General features: G+C 47.1%; 1 protein-coding gene across 1 annotated transcript in view; it reads left to right on the top strand.

Annotated features, from left to right (window-relative positions):
- DOK7 (docking protein 7) overlaps positions 1 to 17125 on the top strand; it is a 549432-nt gene that overhangs the window by 258210 nt on the left and 274097 nt on the right. The window contains exon 5 of the mRNA XM_086964146.1: positions 1416 to 1535. Within this exon, the coding sequence (XP_086820272.1) occupies positions 1416 to 1535 (120 nt within the window). The remainder of the gene's footprint in view (positions 1 to 1415; positions 1536 to 17125) is intronic.

Here is a 17125-nt window from a genome sequence, read left to right as displayed (position 1 = left end):
CTGCAATAAAATGTGCTTATTTTTCAAGATGTATAACTGTACTATGCTGTTTTAATGGTCACGCGAAACCACAATTTAGTGTGGAACAGAGGGGCATATTACCAAGCAATAGCGATAATTATCGCTATTGCTTGGTTAGAGCCAAAAATGTATGGCTGAGCTGCGGCGATTTTTACCGCAAATAAACCTTGGTATTACCAAGGTTTATCGCAAATGCGATAAAAATCGCCGCAATGCATGAATATCGTTGAAAAGTCAGCGATATTCATGCATTACCGAGCTAATGCTCTTAGCCATGTTATCCACCTCCCATTGGATAACATGGCTAAGAACTGCTCAGGGCAGGTGTTAGCTTTTGGAGATATTCGCTCTTAGCGCGAATATCTCCAAAAGTTGGTAATAGGAGATAGCGATGTTAGCGACTGTTTCCAGTGTCTAACATCTTGGCACGCCCACTTTGCATGTCATTAGTGATAAATATCACTGACATGCAAAGTGGGGCCCAAGATGGCCGCTATCTCCTACTAGCTGTCGCTAACTGGTGTTAGCGACAGCTAGGTAATAGGGAGATAATTTTATCTCCGCTTTCTTGGTTTTTAAAGCCAAAAAAGCGGAGATAAACCCCCTTGATAATATGCCCCAGAGTTTTTATCTGAACCTTACTTTTCCGGACCATTTTAATAGAAATTACTAATCTGTATAAACGACAGGGCTACAAATCAGCAAAGGTGTTATTTTGACAAGTTAGTCTGCATTTTGAGCGAAGCAGTTTCTTGAGATACAGAGTTAATTTTATCAGCAGTTTAAGGACTCGTTCAGAACAATCTGCGCATTTAAACCCCCTTTGAGGAAGAGGCCTTTAGCTACCCGTGCAATGCACTGGACGAATATTGGATCACATATTACCGTATCCAATGGCAGAAGTAGAATCTTGTCAGCTTTAACATATCAGTGTATCACAATCCTGTGTTCTAATATAAAAATGTCCTTCATTGTATTTTGCACTGTAATCTTTATTTTGCAAATGTACAGTTGTAATTCTTGTGTTTGATTTTGGGTTGTATTAAATTGTATATATTAAGGTTTCCATTTTAAATTTAATTTCATTTGAGGTTATTTATGTAAAATAACACTTCTTTAATCCGTAACATGGCCCCGTGTTATTCATGCACTAAGATGCAAGTGGAAGGGCATATTTTGTTGTTACCAGTGGTAGCACTCTTGAAACTTATTGTGAGTGTTATTAAATTTGAAAAGTAGCTCCATCAAGGTAGGGTAGCAGTAATAATCTTTTGAGCGGTGACTGAGCATTCCCAATCCATTAATGCAATATATTAATCCAGATAGTCCAGACATACTCGTTTACAAGGCAAGCAATGAGCATCTACTAATTTGAATTTCTGTACTTCCTGCAGGGGCTGGTGTCTTCTTCCTGTCTTGCGCTGAAGGGGATCAGATCAGTTTTCTGTTTGATTGCATCGTGCGTGGCATCTCTCCGACGAAAGGACCTTTTGGGCTGCGTCCAGTCCTCCCAGGTTAATATAAAAAAACTTACTTTCAGTGCACCTAAGACCCTTGCCATGTCTATCACATATAGCCCAAGCTATGTTGAAGAATTCATATTAAAGGGACACAGAAATAAATTTGCCCAATACCTTTTTTTAAATTTAAGAAAATCAACTGCAGATTTACCAGACTGTCACGTAAAAGTTCCCAGATGTTACCCAATTAGCGATTACCCAATAAGCAATATTTCAGTGCTGTCGTAGCCTAGATTTATACTTTCATAAAATAGATTAAAAAAAGGCTGACAAAATCAATTTGTCAAATTATATCAATTATCATGATTAAGAGTATCCCAAAGAATATGAGCTAAGTGACTACATTCATACTTCAATCTGTACACCTGTTAGATATTTGCACTCATATTATATATTAATGGAGTCCATAAGGGCTTCTTTCAAAAATCATTCATTTTCACGTCTGTGCTAGAGAAAAATGCAGATAGTGTGTTTTGTAAATGCATTACTTTTTTTCGTTTTCTTTTTACTTACTGTGGTGGTAGTTAAGCAACGCTGTGGTCTGGTGGCTACCCCTCAATCCTGCGCTTACTGTGATGGTGGGAGACCCTCTGACTTAGGGCTTACTGTAACCCTGCCAGTGCCCGGCAGACATAACGGCACCAGCACACACAGGTACCATATGTGCAGTAGCCTTGAGTGGCTAATGCACCTTTATTTAAACCTTAGGGCTGCGCCTGGCCCTCTGGGTGTAAGTGGATACAATGTAGTGTAGTGGCCGGGTCGTTCACTACATACCTTTTAAACTTAAAAAAAAAAAGCAAAATAAAAATATTAGGACAGAACAAGAAATACATTAGACGGTGCAGGTTTTCAGGATACAAAGTCTTTCATCCTCTTGCTGGAGTAGGGATGGGATCTCAGTTAGTAAGGGTGGCCTGAGTGAGGGGCTGACCTGTCACTGAGTACCAGAGTCCTCATCTAGTTGGGACGCTGATCTCGCTGATGCTTTGTTCCGGATGTGATCAGCTGGTTCAATGTCTCTGGAGTTTCCCTGTCTAGCTTTGCAGGAAATATCACTCTGTTCATACGTCAGATCTTCTTTTCTGGCCGTGGACTGTTCCGGAGGGATTTTCTAAAACGACTATAGATTTCTCATACTTCCACCCTTCCTCTTTTTGCCATGATCATGGTCCCTTGCACTTTGATGACTTCCCATGTGTTTTTCTCAAACAGAGTCTGGAACCTCCAGCCTGTGTGACGGTCTCTGCCGGCTAGCTGGTCATCTACTTAAAAGGCTGGCTCAGCCATCCTCCGTTTCCAGCTAGCTCTGTCATTGTTGGCTCTCTTCTCCTGGACTAACATTGGATCAAGAAGGGCTGGCTCCCACCAAGGCCTGCTAGTACTAGATCCCTGGTATGCCTCCTCATTAGAAGATTACTCAGTACACATTGAGTGGTGCTGTGAGGGGTCTGACAATATGCTCTTAAAAATTGGTGTAGACATCACTTAAGTTCTGCCCCCTGCTCCACTCTAATCATCAGTGCCTTGTTAAGTGTTCTCATAAATCGTTCCATCTCCCTGTTCACTTGAGGTCACTGGGGAGTTATTCACTAATGTTGAATGTTGAGGTGACTTAGATATTCCTTGAACTCCTTGCCCTGGAAAGGTGGCCCATTGTCTGTTTTTACTTCATCGGACAGCCCCAACAGTGCAAAGATTTTTCAACCGCCGGCTTTACACACTCAAATGCGGTGGATCTCTCCAGCTCAACATCAGGGAACTACAAATGACTGTCCATGACTACTAATATGATCCTGCTGTATGAAAAGCTTCCAAATTCCATGCTCACAGAAGACCAGGGTTTCGTACATGGACTTTCAGTGATGATAGGCGCTACTGGAGGTTCCCCACTCGTGATGACACATGAGTGACAACTCTTAACTTTTTCCTCAACCAGCCTGTACATTCCAGGGGACCACACCTTACTTCTGAGATGTGCTTTAATTTTGGCCACCCTTGGTGTCCCTGGTGCGCCAGCTCCATTGCCCATGTCCAAAGGCTTTGAGAGATTACGACCTGGTGACCCCGCAATATGAGCCCTTCTTTGCTCTCACTCAACTTATCGCGGAACCACCATAGCTGCGTTCTCGCTTCGTGCTCTTCCTTGGTAAGACCCCGGAGACCATCCAGGAAATTCCACCAAAGATGTCCTCGCAACACTTCTTTGGCTCTCATGAGACTGGTGTCAGACTTAGTGGTTCCCACGATTTCCTCCAAGGACATGATTTGGGGACAGGCTAGGTCGATGACCATCTGGACGAGCCCCTCAGCCCCAGGGTCATCTTCCTGCTGTGTTCTGAGATCCATTATAAGCTAATGGGGTAACCCGATCACTGTCCATGGATCTGGGTATCATATGGTATAGAACAACAATTGGTCCCAGTACTCATTTATCTGCGCATTTAAGTAAAAAAACATTTATAATTATATAAATTCAGAAATATATTAAGCAAATACAATTCTGCACCTTGGGAAAATAATAAGGTAACCACTGTATTTATAGAAAATGGTCTATTTTATTCATAGTACCAAAATTGGAGGTAAAACCATTACCAAGCATATACTCGTCAAGAGGTTGCTCCAAGAGAAAAGAGGTGGAAAAGAGGGGTGCTCATGTGTAGTAAGGCTGAGAAGAAGCATAGAATGAGAATAGTTCAACAGAAATTACAATTGGTTTCCAAATACAACTGGGTATAATATTAGCACCAGGTGTTTGCGGCCTGTCCAAAAAACATCATTTGTCATCAAATTCAAAATAATTCACATGGAATGTGGCAGTAAAATATCATCTGTTCAAAAGGGGTGGGATGGCGGTGTCATGTGGTACAGCCCCTTGGTGAAAGGTAGATGTTGACATTTAGACCCGACTTAAGGCGCAAGGGGTTACTCAAAACCTTAGCTTGCGTGTCTTCCTCGGGACGGGTGGGGGAGGGGCAACCTAAGGAGGCACGAAGGTGCATATTAGATAGCCCATGAAAATTCGGGACTACAATAACAAATGTTATTTTCATGAGCTATCTAATATGCACCTTCGTTCTACAGAATACCCTTGGGAGCTGTCATCAGGGCCTTTCAACTTGAGGCGCCTGGAATAGGTCAGTCATTTATGCATCCTTATTGGTCCCACTGTTATATCACTCAATGTAAGTAAACAACATGCTTTACTCATCCTGATACTCTTATACTTCCCTCCTTTGGTTGCCCCTTCCTCCACCCCTGTCCTGAGGAAGACCCACAACTGGAGGTTTTAAGTAACCCCTTGCACCTTAAGTGGGGTCGAAACGTCGACATCTACCCTTCACCAAAGATCGTTTTCTCTAAACCTTATTCTTTTCCCAAAAGTGCAGAATTGCATTTGTACTGTTTGTTGAATATATTTCTGCATATTTTGAATTATAAATGTTTTTAACTTAAATGCGCTGATAAATGAGTCCTAGGACCAATTGGTGTTCTGAGATCCAGCGCTAGAGGATGACGCGAGAAATACTCAGCTGGATTGTTGACTCCAGCCTGTAACTCAACAAAAGTATTGCTGTAACTGAACAGCCCCTTTTTCCATTCTCACAGATCCATTCCGTGCCATCCCTCCGAATAGCGGTACCAATGACTTATGATCAGTGATTACGTGAAAATGTTGGCCATACAGCTACAGATGAAAATGCTTACAGGCCCATCTCATTGCTAGCACCTCTCTTTCAATTTGGGAATAGCGAGTTTCTACCACAGTGAGAGCGCGACTGGCATATGCAATTGGCACCCATTCCTCATTGTCTTCCATTTGCAGTAGCATGGCCCCTAGTGCTGCAGGGCTGGCATCCACAATTAGTTCTGGGCTAAAGTATGCCATGGTGGCATCATGAAGGAGATGTCTCTGAACGTTTGCGCTACCTTGTTATTCCATACCCATGAAACATCCTTCTTTGTCATGGTTCAAGGGATCTAAAAGAGTTGCCAAATTGAGAATAAACCTCCCACAATAGGTGGCCATCCCCAGAAAACGTTGTACCTCGGAGCGATTTTTCAGGACGGCTGCTGTCCTGATGGCTTCAACTTTCTGAGGACCCACATGCCGGCCCGCTTTGAAAAAAAAAGAATCCAAAGAATTCCACTTCGTTGGGAGTAGAACAAACACCTTTGGGTGTGAAGGGTCAGCCCCTCTCTACTAGCCGCTTCATTGTGGCTCTTAGCCAGATGTAATGTTCTTCAAGAGTGCTGGGGAAGGCTGATATGTTGCCACTCACATTGATCACTTCCCAACAAACTGGACAGGGGCTCCCATATTGCATCCTGGGAGACTACCGTGGCAGACGACAATCCAAAGCTCAAACACCTGAACCTCTCAGCCCTACATGAGTGGAGAATGTTGTTATATATCTTCAGGACTCCTCCAGCATTAGTTGGTGGTATCCAGAATTGAGGTCAATTTTAGAGAACTGTTTAGAGCTATTCAAATTGGTCACAATCTCATCAATGATTGGTGTGATGTGCCTCCCTCTACGGTTAGGCAACGTCATGTCCACACATAACTTGATGATCTCAGGCTATTTGGGCTGCAGGTCGATGACCAGTGGTGATATCCAGGAAGTTTCTCTATAACTCCTGCTTGCTCTACTCAAACGGTTCAGGAAACTCAGCCAGGATGTTGGGGTGCGACTGATAAATTTGCTTGGCAAGGAACACCAGGCCCAGATCCTCTGCAGTGTGACAGCCCAGCAGTGTTCCGGTGTTGTCCTAGGTCACGTGAAATTTAGCACGTGACTTAGTGCCTTAATTGGCCACCTCCAAATCTAAGACCTCTTGATGCAAAGTGGGACCTATTCCCACATACGTGTATGTCTTTGCTTTTGTCTGGCTGATTTCAGGCTTGGGGACCAGCTTGAGGAATTGCTCGGAGTCAATGACGTGTACGGATGCTCTCGACTCTATAAGTGCTGTAATCAGGTCACTGCCACCGTCTGCATGGCACATGGGAGAGGGTCTTCGAGTTTGATTGCTGCACCCTGTAAAAGAGATAGTTAACACCTCCTCATTGTCGTCTCCTTCCTCATGTTGACTCAGGGAGTCTTGCTGGCTGTTGTTTGGCTGTCTTCTCCCTCTTCCATTGATAACTGCCAATTGTTGATACCCCTTCAGCTCTTCACACCAGCATTTGATCACCCCTGGAAACTAGGACACGCTTTTGCGAAGTCATTTGGATGTCCGCATTTCAGTCATATCTTTCCTTGTGCCTGGCATCCCCTTGGCAGATGGCTAGCCAGTCTACAGTTACTACACATTTTCTCACTTGATCTGGCACCTAAGATGTCATATAGTTGCCCTGAACATCGTTGAATTGCTTCTGTGTGTTTCTTTATGACTTTTACCACGCTTGGAGTGGTTGGGGTGGATGCGCGGCGGGCAAGAACTGATTCTATCTGGAGTCTGCCAGTTCATGAGATCGAGCCAGGATCAGAATATCATCCAACGGGATGCCAGGCTGGCTCAGAATTAGTTTCCAGAGAGTGGACGAATGGCAACCTTGTATTAATTGTGGTCTGATTTCGCCCTGCTTATCTATCCCAGTGCAGGTACTTGCCAATTTGCGTAAACTTGCATAGAAGGTATCAACAGCCAACTCGCCCTCTGCCTGGCAAGTCTGGCGTAATATGAATTGTGTGTAATCTGGGTTTAGTTGGGCATCAAAATGCTTGTTGAAGGGTGACTACCGCCGCATGAAAGTCATCATCACCTCCAGTATTGGGTACATTTTCAAATAACTCCTACAGTTCATCCCTCCCATGTGCAACACCATGCACCTTTTTACTGCGCCATCATTATCTTACATCGCACAAAGGTAATGCTGTTAATTAAGAGGCATTCCTATACACTCTGCTCTATGGGGACCGGGCGATTCACAACAAAGCCTCATTAACAAGTAAATGGTCTTTTAAAGACCTGTGAAGTGCTCGGGTGCGGCTTTGTGTTATGTTATGTTATGTTAAATAAATTTCTAAGGCGCGACTAACACCGTTAGGTTTCTTGGCGCCATAATGGAGAGAGCAGATGAGGAAGCAAAGAGACCAGTTATTTGTAGGATTCAATGAAGAGAAAAGTTTTAAGGGAGGATCTGAATTTGGGGTACGGAGTGGACAACCTAAGAGGAAGGGGGAGGGAATTCCAAAAAGTGGGGGCCAAAAAGGAAAACTTAAGGCCGCCATGTTTCTTCCTCTTGTATCTAGGAATTGATAACAAGGCCAATTGGGAAGACCGGAGAGTGCGAGGGGGGACATAGGGGTGGAGGAGGGAAGAAATGAAGAGGGGACCCTGACCAGCAAGGGATTTGGAGATGATACAACCCAGCTTGAATTTACAACGGGCAGCTACCGGGAGCCAGTGGAGGCTTTTTAGGAGGGGGCTAACGTGTTGATCTCTTGGTAGACAGTGGATCAGGTGGGCAGCCTCGTTCTGAATCAGCTGAAGCCGCCTAAGTTGGTAAGCTGGAATGCCTACATAGAGCGCATTGGCGTAGTCGAGCCTCGAAATGACTAGCGCAAGCAGGGCCAAGATGAGGGCCTCGGAAGTAAGTAGCCGGGAGATTTTCCGGATTTTCCTTAACTGAAAGTGGCTAGAGGAGACTACCGCGCTAATCTGGGGCGTCATAGAGAGGTCACTGCAAATGACGACTCCCAGACTTTTGGCACAGTTAGCAGGGCGGGGTGGACTGCCGAGGCTAACAGGCCAGAAGGAAGAGTCCCAGGGGTTGGAGGGACCCCCGACAAGGACCAGCTCGGTCTTGTCGGGGTTGAGCTTCAGATGGTTTGAGCTCATCCAGTTGCTAATAAAGCAGAGGGTATTTTGGAAGGTGGAAATGGATTCAGCAGAGGAATAAATGTTGAAAATTTGTTGTATGTCATCCACGTAATTGAACGCTGTGACATTGAACTGTCGGAGGGCACGGATAAGTGGGGAGAGATACAAATTAAAAAGGAGGGGGGATAGGGAAGAACCCTGTGGGACGCCACAGGTCAATTTGACCTGGGAGGCAGAAAACTGGGATAGCCTGACAGCTTGATGGCGTTGGGTCAGGAAGGAGCGGACCCAGGCCAGGGCGGTACCCTGGATGCCGGCCTCCCCGACACGGTCGACCAAAATATCATGGTCGACCGTGTCAAAGGCGGCCGACAGATCCAGGAGGACCAGAGCCTGGCAGATGTTAGCGTCCGCTCCCCTGCGCAATTCCTCCATAACAGAAAGAATGACTGCTTCTGTGGAGTGCGCGGGTCTGAATCCAGCCTGCTGGGGGTCCAATACACTAGAGTCTTCCACAAAGGAACTGAGAGTATGAGTGACGTGCGACTCTAAAACTTTGCTAAGAAAAGGAAGAAGGGAGATTGGGCGGTAGTTGCTCATGATGGAGGGGTCTGCCGAGGGTTTTGTGTGTGCCTGGGAAGCTGGGGTGAGGTGACAGAGGGTGACAGATGGAGGGAGACGAAGGGAGGGAGACAGAGGTAGGGAGACAGAGGGAGGGAAACAGAGGGACTGAAACAGAGGGAGAGAAACAGAGGAAGAGAGACAGAGGGAGGGAAACAAAGGGAGGAGGGCAACAAAGGGAGGGAGACAGAGGGAGGGAAACAGAGTGAGGGAGACAGAGAGAGGGAAACAGACAGACAGAGAGAGGGAGACAGAGGTACGGAGACAGAGGGAGGCAGAGAGGGAGGCAGAGGGCGACAAACAGAGTGAGACAGACAGAGGGAGGAGGGCAACAGAGGGAGGGAGACAGACAGAGGGAGAGAGGGAGACAGGGGGAGGGAGACAAAAAGAGGAAGACAGACAGAGGGAGAGAGACTGAGAGAGGAAACTGTGGGAGACAGAGACAGAGGGAGATAGGGAGGGAGAAGAGGGAGGGAGTCCAGGGGAGACAGAGGGAGGGAGAGGGAGACAAAGAGAGGGAGACATAGAGTGAGGGAGAAAGAGAGAGAGGGGGACAGAGAGAGAGAGAGAGGGAGACACAGAGAGAGGGAGTCAGAGAGAGGAAGACAGAGAGAGGGAGACAGAGGGACAGAGACAGAGGGACGGAGACAGGGAAGGAGACAGAGGGACGGAGACAGGGAAGGGAACAGAGGGAAGGAGACAGAGAGCGGGAGACAGAGGGAGGGAGACAGACAAGAGGGAAACAGACAGAGAGAGGGAGAGACAGGGAGGGAGATAGAGAGAGAGAGAGAGAGAGAGAGAGAGAGTGGGAGACAGAGAGAGGGAGGGAGACAGACAGTCTGAGACAGGGACAGGCAGAGACAGATAGAGGCAGGGACAGGGGCAGACAGATAGAGGCAGAGACGTAGAGGGAGACAGAGGGAGGGAGACAGGGACAGACAGACAGATAGAGGCATAGACAGAGACAGAGAGGCAGGGAGACAGAGACAGAGAGGGAGAGGGAGTCAGAGGGAGGGAGACTGAGAGAGGGAAACTGTGGGAGACAGAGACAGAGGGAGATAGGGAGGGAGAAAAGGGAGGGAGTCCAGGGGAGACAGAGGGAGGGAGAGGGAGACAGATAGAGGGAGACAGAGAGAGGGAGACAGAGAGTGGGGGAGACAGAGAGAGAGGGAGACAGAGGGAGGGAGACAGAGGGACAGAGACAGAGGGACGGAGACAGGGAAGGGAACAGAGGGAAGGAGACAGAGAGCGGGAGACAGAGGGAGGGAGACAGACACGAGGGAAACAGACAGAGGGAGGGAGAGACAGGGAGGGAGACAGAGAGAGAGAGAGAGAGAGTGGGAGACAGAGAGAGGGAGGGAGACAGGCAGTCTGAGACAGGGACAGGCAGAGACAGATAGAGGCAGGGACAGGGGCAGACAGATAGAGGCAGAGACGGAGAGGGAGACAGAGGGAGGGAGACAGGGAAAGACAGATAGAGGCATAGACAGGGACAGACAGATAGAGGCATAGACAGAGACAGAGACAGAGAGGCAGGGAGACAGAGAGGGAGAGGGAGACAGAGGGAGGGAGACAGAGAGGGAGACAGAGGGAGGGAGAGGGAGCGGGACAGAGGGAGGGAGAGGGAGCGAGACAGCGAGAGAGGGTGACAGAGGGAGGGAGACAGAGGGAGGAAGTCGGGGGAGACAGAGAGAGGGAAGGAGACAGATGGAGGGAAACAGATAGAGGGAGACAGATAGAGGGAGACAGATGGAGGGAGACAGATGGAGGGAGACAGGGAGACAGAGAGAGAGGGAGATAGAGAGAGAGGGAGAGAGACAGAGGGAGGGAGACAGAGGGAGGGAGACAGAGGGAGGGAGTCCGGGGTAGAGAGAGGGAGACAGAGAGAGAGGGAGACAGATAGAGAGGGAGACAGAGGGAGGGAGACAGCGGGGGAGACAGGGAGGAGACAGAGGAAGGGAGGCAGAGGGAGGAAAACAGAGGAAGGGAGACAGAGAGCGGGAGACAGATAGCGGGAGACAAAGAGCGGGAGACAGAGAGTGGGACAGACAGAGGGAGACAGACAGAGGGAGGGAGACAGAGGGAGGGAGAGAGAGAGAGGGAGGGAGACAGAGGGAGACAGAGGGAGACAGGGAGAGAGAGGTAGGGAGAGAGAGAGAGAGGGAGACAGACAGAGTGAGTGAGACAGAGGAAGACATAGAGAGGGAGGGAGAGAGAGAGGGAGAGATAGGGAGAGGGAGGAAGACAGAGAGAGAGAGAGAAAGATGTGTGTATGCCGGGTCTGGTGGCTCAGTGGACAACGGCATCCACTGCAGGGGCCTGTGTTCAACCTCATGGTCTCAAATTTGCTTGAAAATGCACCATTTGGCCACTTTTATTTCAAATTTTTCTTCTGGCGTGAGAATTCCCTCGAACCCTTCCTTGAGTGGTTCGGGCTCGCTCGCTACGCTCGCTCGCTACACTGCCTTAATGTGTCCCAAAATTATACATCTCCAAAAAGTGTGTCGCCAACATGAAGAGTTTGGAAAGCTGTGCTGTAGACGGTCAATCCATTGGCACCATATGGGTGCAGGTGTTGCGGGAGCAACCAGCTGGCTAAATTGGGGTAGCGCTGTTACTCAGGGATGTGAGCAGCGTTGCGGAGGTGGAGCTGCCGCAGCCCTCTTAATACGTACTATGACACCTTCTTCATTATATTTCTCTTGTTTTGTTTCTTCTATTTATTTTTTTGTACTTGGTTGAGCTTGTGGCCTTTGTGTGAGGTAACTCTTTCTTCTCCTACCAGCTTGCAGGCACCCTCTGTCCCCAACGGTCTGTTGGCCGAGCATTGTATGGTGAGCATTGATGAAACACCACGTGTCCCTTTTGAAATCTCCCTCAGCACCGTTGCACCGCACAGCAGGGGTGGGCTCATGGCCCCATTTGAAGTCCGCACTGGTTGCCGACTGCATGCCACGTGCTCACTGACAGGACACACCAGGCCACAGTCTCTTCACTTATGCCGTGCGCGCACATACCTTGAAGCACTCTGGCTCCGACTCCCACACGGCGCACCTTGCATTGGGTGCGGCTGCGCGTCTTGTTCAGAGATATGGCATAATCGCAGTGGTTCTCCCCCATGTGCGAGGTGCCACCCTCCAACAAGGATATGCCGCCAACAGAGACTGTCTCTGAGGACTCCGCTGGCCCCAGCCTTTTACTGCCGTCCTGTGCTTACACACATGCAGAATAGCTTATAGGAGAGGTAGGCACACTCAGACTTTGATGCATGCCATAACGGGGTCTCTGCCTCGTTGCCAATGAGGTGGCTTAGGACCCTCTAATTTAGGCCATCCCGTGCCCAGCAGATACAACGGCAAGAGCACACACATGGGTACTGTACGTGTTATAACTTTGAGCGGCTAAGTCACCTTTATTTAAACCTTCGAGCAGTGCTCGGCCCTCCAGGTACAATGTAGGGTAGTGGCTAGGTGGCTCACTACACTTACTACTTTCGTAAAACCTTTCACTTGCTTTTGCTTCCTAGTCCTGCCATTACAGGAGCCATTTTTACTTTGGGCATAAGTTGCTCCAGCACAGCACTATCTGTTCATTAGGATTAGGTAATGTGCCTTCTTACACAAGTGAAAATGCTCACACAAAAGGGTGATGGCTTTCCGAGTTTCTGACTTGGTGCTCTCTATTCCTTGGTGTGTTAATATCCCCTACTAATTGTATCAGTTGTGCTTCAAAGGAAGGAGAAATCACCCAGCCTCCTAACGTAAAGACTAATTTGATCTTTCTAAATAGTTCAGGTCCCGAGCACACACTCCAAATTCAGTTACATACAAAATACACAACGTCTTTAGAATTCTCTGTCTTTTTTTCTTTATTTTCTTTTTTCTTTAGTGCATAGCCAAGACGTATTTCGTCATATCGGGTATTTTCCACGACTTCCTCAGGGCTGTCTTCCTCTTGACTTGCGCGTGAGACACTTTGTCTCCGGTTATACTTCCGTCCCGGCAGTATCATAAATATGTCTCATTTGTGCGAAATCTTATGTATTCCTATAGTGTATTGATTTCCATGTCCCTCTTAAGTTAGTACTCATCAACGATATTTCTCAAGTCAATGTTTTTCCAATTCAGACGTGTCACACGTTCCCATAATCTGTCACTTGGGTTTCCAGTCCACGTCCTCACATCGTTGTATCTCCTGCCGTGCTTGGAAGTATAACCGGAGACAAGGTGTCTCCCACGCAAGTCAAGAGGAAGACAGCCCTGAGGACGTTGTGGGAGATACCCAATACGACAAAACACGTGTTGGCTGGCACTAAAGAAAAAAGGTAATAAAGAGCAAAAGACAGAGAATTCTAAAGACATTGTGTATTTTGTATTTACCTTTATTTGGAGTGTGTCACAGCAGTCTGAACTGGTGTATGTTAAGCGCTAACTAGCATGCTCGTGTCAGTTCCTATTTTCTGTGCTTCATTGCTAAGGGTACAGAACTCTCTTAAAGCTACAATGACAACATTCCTCAGCATTTTGACAGAGACTGCTGCATCGAAAGTACTGGAAATTACTTGGTTATTCCAGGGCAGTGCAATTCCTGCAGAGGCAACCTTCTCACCATTCTAAATGCCCTAACAACTGTACTGTTGCTTTTGGGGATGGATCTAGGGAATGCCAGCAGCAGTGGCAGATCCTGTCTGTGCCGTCCTCTGCTTTCTTTGTTGCCTCCAAACCTCCCTGGCTCACCCCCTTCTACCATAATCTTGAGTGAGGGTCCCCCACTTTCACTCCATTTGGGAGATGATTGCAGTGCACCACTGGGTCGTCCAGCTAATCCACAAAAGCTACTCCCTAGCCTTCCTGTTCATATCTCTGCCTAACCATCCTTCAAATAGGATATGGTGCCCCTGCAAGAAAGAGGCATGCAGTTCAATTGCCCTTACTTGTTGGTTCCCAAGAAGGCCAGAGGTTTAATCCCAGTCTAGATCTTCACAATCGGACCTTGTTCATTTGGCAAGACAAGTTCAAGACACAGTCCCTTAGCCATGTCCCTGAATGTGGGGGATTGTTTGGTGTCCCTGTATTCTCAGTACGCCTATTTTCATCTTCCACTTTGCCTACAGACGTTATGAGAGGTTCACTGTTGGATCCCAGCACTGTCAGTTCACAATCTTGCCATTCGGACTGATGACCGCACCAAGTGCTGGCGGTTGTATTAGCTTCACCATGATGGTCAGGAATCTATGCATTTCCATACTTGTATGACTGGCTGCTGAAACGGGAAATCCCTGGGTGCTAGCCGATTAACACCTTCAGCGCATGATACTCTCCTCCGATACTATCAATGCCCAAAAATCTCACCTCACTCCAACGTAGAGGTTAACCTTCAGAAGGTCAGTGCTGTACATGACAAGCATGAAGGCTTTTCCTCCTCCTCAGAGGATTGTGGATATTAGAGAGATGATCCTGAGATTCCAGGCTTAGACATGGATTCCAGTTCTGAATATTGTATGGCCTCCTGGCCTTATGCATCCTTCTTGTGCCACATAACAGATGGCAGAGGAGGGTCCTCCATTTTCTGCTTTTGACAGCCATAGTTTCAGCATTAAGGCTGTCTTTCTGCTCAGGTGCAGATCTTCCAATCAGTCCGTTCGAACTTTACTGGTGTATGGACCCTTCCAAGCTTGTAGTGGGTTGTCTCCATGGACACCGACTACCATATTAACGGACACTGGGCCGCGTACCTGAGTGTCCGAGCGTCACTGGCAGCACGCCAATACCAGCGCCGATGTCCCAAAACAACGAAAAGGGAAAGGGAAGGAGCAAGAAACTGCGTGTCAAAAGCACGAAGCGCCTGCAATCCTGCAGGTGGCAAAGTCCCGATCCAAGAAAGGTCCAATGAAGGGGAGAATCCAGGCAATCCAAGAAACAGGAAACTGGAAACACAGGTGAAGCTCTTCCGGGTAGAAGGACCGGGTAGCGAAACCAAGCACTGAAGTGCAATGGATGGCTCGTTTTATACTCCCTGAAATGCGCGAAAGAACGCCCACATGCATAGCTCTGTTCATGCACGCCCCTGAAGTAAGGAGAATATCAGAGGTAAGCGACTCAATTCCGAACACCCATCTGGGCTATATGATGGCACAAGGCCTTTTGTCAGTTTTAGAGCAGTGTGAGCTCATAAACGTGCTGGAGTTGCAGTGGTCCACCCTGCTGTGAAGACATTTCTTCCTTCCTGCACCGAGAAGACCATTCTGGTTCTGTCGAACAACACCACCACTATCCATTATATCAACGTACAGGGTGGTGTCAGGCCATGGATCTTGTATTGGGAGGTGATTAGCTGGGCGCAGTGACTGGATTTTCCTCATTAGCTGGTCATTTTGCAGGTTCTCTCAATGCGAGGGCAGATGCTTTCAGTCACCTTTTGCTGGAGGACCATGAGTGGGCACCACACCCTGCCGTGACAGAGGGGATTTTCTCCAGATTGGGCTGTCCGTATGTAGATATTCCTTCCATGGCCAAGAACAGGAAGATCCTCAGTTTTGTGGCATGCAGTTCCCATTAAATAGTTTCCTGGGGATGCTTTCCTGGTGGCAGGGCCTTTTATATGCATTCCCACGAAATCTGATGACATTCGCCATTCAGCCACCTCATCCGTTCTAACACAAGATTGACCTATTGTCACAGCAGTCTGAACTGATCCTTTACCCCAGTCTCTAAACTCTGCAGCTGCACTTGTGGAGATTAAGCTGTGCAAGTCAGAACCCTTTTGTTTTCCTGATGAAGATGCAATGCCATCTTGGCTGCCAGGAAATCCATTATAAAATCTCTATGTGCAGGTTGCTGGAAAAATGTGTTCATTGATGTGAATCGAAAGGCCTCAATCCTTATAAAGCCTTCTTTCCTGACATCTTGCAATTCACACTGTCTCCTGTGCAGCACAAGTTGTGCTTGTCTGCAGTTAATGGTCATTTGGCTGCTCTTTCTGCTTTCGTCTGTCTTCTTAAGCCATCCTTGTTTAAATTGCCAGTTGTGGTTTGTTTTTAGAAGGGTTTACTTTAATTGTTTCCTCCGATTCCGTTAACTGTAGAGCAGAGGGATTTGAATATTGCCTTTCTTAATTGCATCCTCATTCAAGCTGATGCACAGTTCCTCAGCTTGGCTTCTCACTTTGGAAACAGTAATGTTGGTGGCAATAGCTTTAGCTTATAGGATCAGACAACTTCAGGCCATCTCAGTTCATCAGTTTTTTCCCTGGTAAGATGGTCCTCCCCACCTTCCTATTCTTAAAAGGAAATCAGCCTTCGACCTAGTTCTTCTATATGGTCACGGAACCCTGGTGAGTTGCAATATCCTCATAGTGCAAGGCAGGTAGTACCTTACACCATATGTAACATGTAGGAGCCTGCAATCCCTCTGTCTCTGATTTCCTTATTTCAATCGACTTGTGAAGTCTCTAGTGAACTGTAATAATAAAACGATGTAGCTGCTTAACTGCAGTAACTTATAACCGTTGAGATGCAATGTCATAATGCTTCCTGCCGATGCCTGCAGCCAAGGTGAAAAGTACATCACAGAGCATAATTACAGCTGCAGTGTAAACAACAAAAACAAGAACTGGTGTTTGTTCTTCTGATTTGCTTTTTTCTAAATTGAGCCACAGATAGCAGAAAGGAGATATTTATGGTGAGGTTCCACAGCCGTATAAAGGAACTCAATTCAATTAAATTCCGGATTTCTGTCCCGTTCCTTTAGGTAGAACTCCTAGGTGATTTGCAATATCTTTATAATGTATGTGAGAGGATACTTTATCCCATATAGTATTCATGCATGTGTAATCATTTTTTTTCAAATGGTCTGTACTGCTCTTAATTGGCATATGATCGATGTAATTTTGCCTACTGAAAAAGAGATCCAATTCACTAAGATTTAACTTGGAGACAATTAGAAGATGCCTGGAGAATCTCATATCTACTCCATCTGTTCAATATGATATTTGTTAAACCTGGGACAAATCTGAAAATACATGAATCAGCTTTGAGATGCCCTCAAACTAAATGGTAACTCTATTTGCACATATGTGAAAAGCAGCGAGTCTCCAAAGACCCCCAAAGCTGCCCGGCGCAGGGTCACCTTTAA

Source organism: Lissotriton vulgaris, chromosome 3_2 (genome assembly GCF_964263255.1).
Source record: "Lissotriton vulgaris chromosome 3_2, aLisVul1.2, whole genome shotgun sequence".
In the NCBI taxonomy this organism is placed as follows: domain Eukaryota; kingdom Metazoa; phylum Chordata; class Amphibia; order Caudata; family Salamandridae; genus Lissotriton; species Lissotriton vulgaris.
The sequence above is the reverse complement of the archived record's forward strand: the minus strand, read 5'-3'. Positions and strand labels throughout refer to the sequence as shown.